Source organism: Melospiza georgiana, chromosome 32 (assembly GCF_028018845.1).
Source record: "Melospiza georgiana isolate bMelGeo1 chromosome 32, bMelGeo1.pri, whole genome shotgun sequence".
Taxonomy (NCBI): domain Eukaryota; kingdom Metazoa; phylum Chordata; class Aves; order Passeriformes; family Passerellidae; genus Melospiza; species Melospiza georgiana.
Genome location: NC_080461.1, coordinates 425,001 through 433,111, shown reverse-complemented (window position 1 = coordinate 433,111; position 8,111 = coordinate 425,001). Strand labels below are relative to the sequence as shown.

Sequence of the window (8,111 nt, the reverse complement as noted above, 5' to 3'; positions counted from 1 at the left end):
CTGGGAGCTTTTGGGATGTTTTAGGATGGGGTTTTCGGGATGGGATTTTTGGGATGACAATTTCGGGATGGGGTTTTCGGGATGGGATTTTTTGGGATGACAATTTCGGGACGGGATTTTTTGGGACAGGGATTTCCGGGACCGGAGTTTTGTTCCGGGAGTTCCCGGCATTGCCCGAGGCCGCCCCGGACCCTCCGCGGCCGTTCCGCCCCTCCCCCGGTTCCACCGCTCTGTGACGGCGCCGGGCGGAACCGGGGCCGCTCTGTGACGTCATCCCTGGCCCGGCGGGACCCTCGGGACCGGGGGGGACCCTCGGGGAGCCTCGGGCGCTGCCGCTGTCCCCTGGCCCAGCCATGGCTCCGCTCTGGCTCCTGCTGCTCCTGCTGGCCGCGCCCGCCCGCGCCACCTGGGACTCGTGCGAGTGGGTGACACCCCAGGGTCCCCGAGGGCACCTGAGGGTCCCCAAGGTCACCTGAGTGTCCCTGAGGGCGTCCCGAGGGTCCCCGAGGTCACCTGAGGGTCCCCTGAGTGTCCCCGAGGGTCCCCAAGGTCACCTGAGTGTCCCCAAGGTCACCTGAGTGTCCCTGAGGGCGTCCCGAGGGTCCCCAAGGTCACCTGAGTGTCCCTGAGGGCGTCCCGAGGGTCCCCGAGGTCACCTGAGGGTCCCCGAGGGTCTCCAAGGTCTCCTGAGTGTCCCCGAGGTCACCTGAGGGCGTCCCCAGGGTCCCCCGAAGGTCCCCAAGGTCACCTGAGGATCCCCGAATGTCCCCGAGGTTGTCCCGAGGGTCCCCAGGGTTACCTGAGGGTCCCCCTGAGGGTCCCCTGAGTCCCCTGAGTGTCCCCAGGGTCCCCGAGGTCCCCGAGGTCACCACAGCCCGGGGGGGGGGTCGCAGCCCCGTGCCCGTGCCAGGCTCTGGCACCACCAGGGGGACACGTGTGGCACTGGGGACTCCTGTCCCGTGTCGGGGGTCCCCTTGTCCCTGTCTCCCTGTCGCCGTGTCGGGGTGTCCCTGTCCCTGTCCAGTGTCACGGTTCCTCTCCCCATCTTGGGGGTCACTGTCCCCGTGTCCCTGTCCCTGTGTCCCTGTCCCTTCCCGATGTCAGAGTGTCACTGTCCCCGTGTTGCAGTGTCACTGTGTCCCCGTGTCCCTGTCACTGTCACAGCCCAGGGCTGGCACAGCCGGTCAGGCAGAGCCGGTGGGCACGGTCACGTCCCCGGGTGATGTCCCTGCCCCCGTGTCACCATCCCTGTCCCTGCCCCTGTCCTGGTGTCAGGTGTCCCTGTCCCGTGTCGCGGTCCCAGTCCCTGCTCCTGTCCCATCTGTCCCTGTCCCCATCCCTGTCCCTGTCCCTCTGTCCCCATGCCTGTCCCTGTGTCCCTCTGTCCCTGTCCCCACGTCTGTCCCTGTCCCCATGCCTGTCCCCACGCCTGTCCCTGTCCCTGTCCCTCTGTCCCCACGCCTGTCCCTGTGCCCTCTGTCCCCGTCCCTGTCCCTGTCCCCGTGTCTGTCCCTGTCCCCGTGTCTGTCCCTGTCCCCACATCTGTCCCTGTCCCCCCCAGCGGTACGTGCGGTCTCCAGCCCATGGCCGAGGAGTTCGGCGGCGGCTCCGGGCCGGTTCCCGGGGCCTGGCCGGGGCTGGCGAGCATCCAGGACCCGCTGCGGGCCGGCAGCGGCCACGTCTGCGGCGGGAGCCTGATCGCGCCCGGCTGGCTGCTGACCGCGGCGCGCTGCCTGCCCCGGTGAGCGGGACAGACCCGGGACAGACTGCGATAGACCCGGGACAGGCTGGGGTGGGACTGGGTTGGGACAGGGATGGGCTGGGATGGACTGGGATGGGTCTGGGATGAGTCTGGGATGGGTCTGGGATGGTTCCAGGATGGCCCAGGGCGAGCCAGGGTGGGACTGGGTGGGACCAGGATGGGCTGGGATGGGCTTGATCACCCCCGGCTGGCTGCTGACCGCGGCGTGCTGCCTGCCCCGGTGAGCGGGACAGACCTGGGACAGGCTGGGGTGGGACTGGGATGGACTGGGATGAGTCTGGGATGGGTCTGGCATGGAGCGGGATGGGCTGGGATGGACTGGGATGGGCTGGGATGGAGTGGGATGGGTCTGGGATGGAGTGGAATGGGTCTGGGATGAGTCTGGGATGGACTGGGATGGGCTGGGATGGACTGGGATGGGTCTGGGATGAGTCTGGGATGGACTGGGATGGACTGGGATGGGTCTGGGATGAGTCTGGGATGGACTGGGATGGGTCTGGGATGGACTGGGATGGACTGGGATGGGTCTGGGATGGACTGGGATGGACTGGGATAGGCTGGGATGAGTCTGGGATGGACTGGGATGGACTGGGATGGGTCTGGGATAGGCTGGGATGAGTCTGGGATGGACTGGGATGGGTCTGGGATGAGTCTGGGATGGAGTGGGATGGGCTGGGATGGGTCTGGGATGAGTCTGGAATGGACTGGGATGGACTGGGATGGGTCTGGGATGGACTGGGATGGGTCTGGGATGGACTGGGATGAGTCTGGGATGGACTGGGATGGGTCTGGGATGGACTGGGATGAGTCTGGGATGGACTGGGATGGACTGGGATGGGTCTGGGATGGACTGGGATGGGTCTGGGATGGACTGGGATGGGTCTGGGATAGTTCCAGGATGGCCCAGGGCGAGCCAGGGTGGGACTGGGTGGGACCAGGATGGGCCGGGATGGGCCTGATCAGCCCCGGCTGGCTGCTGACTGTGCCCACTGCCTGCCCCAGTGAGCGGGATAGACACGGGATAGACACGGGATGGGACCAGGATGGGCTGGGATGGGCTGGGGTGGGCTGGGGTTTGCCCAGGATGGGCCGGGATGGACCCAGGATAGTCCCAGGGGGCTCTAGGATGGGCTGGGATGGGCAAGGATGAGCGTGGGATGGGTCTAGGATGGACTCGGGATGGGCCAGGGTGGGACCGGGATAGACCCGGGATGGGCTGGGATGGACTGGGATGGACTGGGATGGGCCCGGGATGGACTGGGATAGGCTGGGATGGACTGGGATGGGTTGGGATGGACTGGGATAGGCTGGGATGGGCCCGGGACGGACTGGGATGGGCTGGGATGGACTGGCATGGGCTGGCATGGCCTCAGGGACCTTTGGGATAATCCTGGGATGGACCAGGATGGCTGGGATGGACTGGGATGGACTGGGATGGGCTGGGACAAACTGGGATGGACTGGGATAGGCTGGGATGGACTGGGATGGGTTGGGATGGACTGGGATAGGCTGGGATGGGCCCGGGACGGACTGGGATGGGCTGGGATGGACCAGATAGGCTGGGATGGGCCAGGACGGACTGGGATGAACCAGATAGGCTGGGATGGCCTCGGGGGGCTTTGGGATAACCCTGGGATGGGCTGGGATGATGGACCCGGGATGAGCCTGGGATGGCCAGGGATGGTCTGGGATGGGCCCAGGGAGCTCTGGGATGGCTCTGAGATGATCCAGGATAATCTGGGATGACCTGGGGTGATCTGGGATGGACTCGGGGGGGCTCTGGGATGGCTCTGAGATGATCCAGGATAATCTGGAATGACCTGGGATGATCTGGGATGGCCTCGGAATGACCTCGGAAAGATCTGGGATTATCAGGGATGGTCCGGGATGGTCTGAGATGGACCTGGGATGGTCTGGAATTACCTGGGATGTTCCAGGATGGCCTTGGTGGGCTCCGAGATGGCCCTGGCATGATCTGGGATAATCTGGGATGGTCCAGGGTGATCTGGGATGGCGACGGGGGCTTTGAGATGGACCTGGGATGATCTGAGATGGTCCTGGGACGATCTGGAATTATCTGGGAGGTTCCAGGATGGCCTCGGGGGGCTCCGAGATGGCCCCGGGATGATCCGGGATGATCTGGGATGGTCCAGGATGATCTGGGATGGCCACGGGATGACCTCAGGAGGCTCTGGGAGGCTCAGGGATGGCCCTGAGGAGCTTTGGGATGGTCCTGGGATGCTGCAGGAAGGTTCCAGGGGCTCTGGGATGTTCTGGGATGGTTGTGGGATGGCTGTGGGATGTTCTGGGATGATCCAGAATGGCCTCAGGAAGGTCCTGGGATAACCTTGGGAAGCTCCAGGATGATCTGGGATGGTCTGGGATGGCCCTGGGGGACTCCAGGATGGCCCTGGGATGATCCGTGATGCCCTGGGATGATTCTGGATGCTCTGGGATGATCTGGAATGGCCCCAGGATGCCCTTGGGATGACCTGGGATGCTCTGAGATGGCTCTGGGGGGCTTTGGGATGGTCCAGGATGCTCTGGGATGGCCTCGGGATGGCCCTGGGATGATCTGGGATGACCTGGGATGATCTTGGACGCTCTGGGATGATCTGGAATGGCCCCAGGATGGCCCTGGGATGGCCTCAAGAAGATCTGGGATTATCAGGGATGATCTGTGATGGTCCTGGGATGATCCAGGATAGCCCTGGGGGGCTCTGGGATGGCCCTGGGATGGTCTCAGGATGATCTGGGATGGTCCAGGATGATCCCAGGAGGCTCCGGGATGGTGCCAAAAGAGCTTTGGGGTGGTCCTGGGAAGACCCAGGATGGCCCCAGGGCGCTTTCAGGTGATCCAGGATGATCTGGGATGCTCTGAGATGGCTCTGGGGGGCTTTGGGATGACCTGGGATGACCTGGGATGATCTGGGATGACCCGAGATGGCTCCAGGATGATCTGGGATGGCCATGGGTGCTTTGGGATGGATCTGAGATGGACCTGGGATGGTCTTGGGGGGTCCAGGAGGTGCTGGGAAGCTCTGGGGGGCCCCGGAACAATCTTGGGATGATCCAGGTTGGCCCTAGGGAGTTTTGGGGGGGTCCAGAATGGTCCGGGATGCTCTGAGATGGCTCTGGGGGGCTTTGGGATGACCTGGGATGACCCGAGATGGCTCCAGGATGACCTGGGATGCTCTGAGATGGCTCTGGGGGCCTTTGGGATGACCTGGGATGGTCTGGGATGACCCGAGATGGCTCCAGGATGATCTGGGATGTCCTTGGATGCCCTGAGATGGCTCTGGGGGGCTTTGGGATGGCCCTGGGATGATCTGGGATGGCCCCGGGATGGCCCTGGGGGACTCTGGGATGGCCCTGAGATGATCCGGGATAACCTGGGATGTCCTCGGGATGGCCCCGGGACTCTCCGGGGTGATCTGGAATGGTCCCAGGATGGCCCTGGAATGCTCTGTCCCGGCCCCCCGTTACCCCCGGTGTCCCGGTTACTCTCAGCCGCCGCTCCGTTACCCCCGGTGGTCCCGGTTGGTCCCGCCGGCCCCTCACGGTGTCCCGGTTGGTCCCAGCTCCCTGACGGTGCTCCCGGTGTCCCGGGCAGTCCCAGCTCCCCCTCACGGTGCCCGGTGTCCCGGTTGCTCTCAGCCACCCCTCACGGTGTCCCGGTTGCTCTCAGCTCTCCCTCACCATCCCCAGTACTCCCGGTTGGTCCCGCCGGCCCCTCACAGTGTCCCGGTTGCTCTCAGCCGCCCCTCTGCTACCCCCGGTGGTCCCGGTTGGTCCCGGCTCCCCTGACGGTGCTCCCGGTGTCCCGGGCAGTCGCAGCTCCCCCTCACGGTGTCCCGGTTGGTCCCACCGGCCCCTTCACGGTGTCCCGGTTGGTCCCGGCTGCCCTGACGGTGTCCCGGTGTCCCGGTTATTCTCAGCCGCCCCTCTGCTACCCCCGGTGGTCCCGGTTGGTCCCGGCTGCCCTGACGGTGTCCCGGTGTCCCCAGGAACGTCACCGCCTGCCGGGTGGTTCTGGGCGCCGCCGACCTGAGCGACCCCGGGCCCGAGGCCGAGGTGCGGCGCGTGCTGCGGGCGCGGCTGCACCCGGGGCTGGACGTGGCGCTGCTGCAGCTGCAGCCGCCGGCGCGGTGCAGCGACTTCGTGCAGCTGGGCTGCGTCAGCCGGGCCCGGCAGCGGCGGGGCACCGAGGGCATCGGGCCCTGCTACACCGCGGGCTGGGCACCGCTGGCGGGCACAGGTGAGTGCCAGGTGTGTCTGAGATGGGCACAGGTGAGTGCCAGGTGTGTCTGAGGTGGGCACAGGTGAGTGCCAGGTGTGTCTGAGCTGGGCAGAGCGGCACAGAGGGCATCGGGCCCTGCTACACCGTGGGCTGGGCACCGCTGGCGGGCACAGGTGAGTGCCAGGTGTGCCCCAGGTGTGTCTGAGCTGGGCAGAGCGGCACCGAGGGCATCGGGCCCTGCTACACCGCGGGCTGGGCACCGCTGGCGGGCACAGGTGAGTGCCAGGGGGCACAGGTGAGGGCAGGACACAGGTGAGTGCCAGGTGTTTCTGAGATGGGCACAGGTGAGTGCCAGGTGTGTCTGAGCTGGGCAATGCGGCACCAAGGGCATCGGGCCCTGCTACACCGTGGGCTGGGCACCGCTGGTGGGCACAGGTGAGTGCCAGGTGTGTCTGAGATGGGCACAGGGCAGTGCCAGGTGTGTCTGAGCTGGGCAGAGCGGCACAGAGGGCATCAGGCCCTGCTACACCGTGGGGTGGGCACCGCTGGCAGGCACAGGTGAGTGCCAGGTGGGGATGGGATGGGCACAGGTGAGAGCCAGGTGTGTCTGAGGTGGGCACAGGGCAGTGCCAGGGGGGCTGAGCTGGGGCAGGGCCACCGTGAGCAATGATGGGGAATGGGGGCACAGGTGAGCAATGGGTGGGCTGAGGTGGGCACAGGTGAGTGCCAGGGGAGGATGGGCACAGGCGAGTGCCAGGTGTGTCTGAGATGGGCACAGGTGAGCAGTGGGTGGGCTGAGGTGGGCACAGGTGAGTGCCAGGTGTGTCTGAGCTGGGGCTGGGGGTCCGTGCTGGGCACAGGGCAGTGCCAGGGGGATGGGATGGGCACAGGTAGGGGTCAGGTGGGGCTGAGCTGGGGCTGAGGGGGCACAGGTGAGTGCCCGGGGACGATGGGGGTCACGGGTCAGTGCCAGGTGTGTCTGAGGTGGGCACAGGTGAGTGCCAGGTGTGTCTGAGGTGGGCACAGGTGAGTGCCAGCTGTGTCTCTGTGTCAGGTTAAGATCCCATCATGGTCTCGGGTCTGTCCTGAGGGTGGGCTGGGGTCCCTGGGATGGGGGCTGGGGTCCCACAGAAGACACAGGTGTGCCCAGGTGTGCCCAGGTGTGTCCCAGGTGTGCCCAGGGGTGCCCAGGTGTGCCCAGGTGTGGGGCAGGTGTATCCCAGATGTGCCCAGGTGTATCCCAGGTATGCCCAGGTGTGCCCAGGGTGTGTCCCGGTGTGCCCAGGGTGTGTCCCAAAGGTGCCAGGTGTACCCGGATGTCCCCAGCTGTACCCAGGTGTGCCCAAGTGTATCCCAAATGTGTCCCAGGTGTGTCCCAGGCGTGCCCAGGTGTGCCCAGGGTGTGTCCCAAGGGTGCCAGGTGTACCCAGGTGTGTCCCCAGGTGTGCCCAGGTGTGTCCCCAGCTGTCCCCAGGTGTACCCAGGTGTGTCCCCAGCTGTGTCCAGGTGTGCCCAGGTGTGTCCCCAGGTGTGTCCCCAGCTGTCCCCAGGTGTGCCTGGCTGTCCCCAGGTGTACCCAGGTGTACCCAGGTGTATCCCAGGTGTACCCAGGTGTGTGCCCAGCTGTGCCCAGGTGTGCCCGGCTGTGCCCGGTTCTGGCTCTCACGCCCGGCCCCGCCCGCAGCCCCGCCCCGGGAGGTGATGCGGGAGGTGCAGGTGCGGCTGCTCCCGCCCGAGCTCTGCGACAGCGCCGGGAGCGCGGCCCCGCCCCAGGTGTGCGCGGAGAACCCGCGGGGCGGCTCCGACAGCTGCCAGGTGAGCCCGGCCCCGCCCCCAGCCCCGCCCCGTTCCCGTTCCCCACCTGGGCCCCGTGTCCCGGTGCCAATCCCTGTGCCAGTTCCAATCCCAATCCCAATCCCGGTCCCTGTCCTGATCCTGGCCCCAATCCCAATCCCGATCCTGACCCTGGTGCCAGTTCCAATCCCAGTCCCAATCCCAATCCCAATCCTGATCCCAGTCCCAGTCCTGGTCCCCATCCCCATCCCGAACCCAGTCCCAATCCCAGTCCCAGTCCCTGTCCCAATCCCGGTCCTAATCCCAATCCTGATT

General features: G+C 66.0%; 1 protein-coding gene across 1 annotated transcript in view; it reads left to right on the top strand.

Annotated features, from left to right (window-relative positions):
• The first annotated feature begins 210 nt into the window (after nt 1–210).
• Nucleotides 211–8,111, top strand: part of LOC131095025 (acrosin-like) — an 11,926-nt gene continuing 4,025 nt past the window's right edge. The window contains exons 1-4 of the mRNA XM_058042620.1: nt 211–421; nt 1,562–1,741; nt 5,770–6,020; nt 7,687–7,817. Coding sequence (XP_057898603.1) covers nt 354–421; nt 1,562–1,741; nt 5,770–6,020; nt 7,687–7,817 — 630 coding nt within the window. The 5' untranslated portion in view covers nt 211–353. The remainder of the gene's footprint in view (nt 422–1,561; nt 1,742–5,769; nt 6,021–7,686; nt 7,818–8,111) is intronic.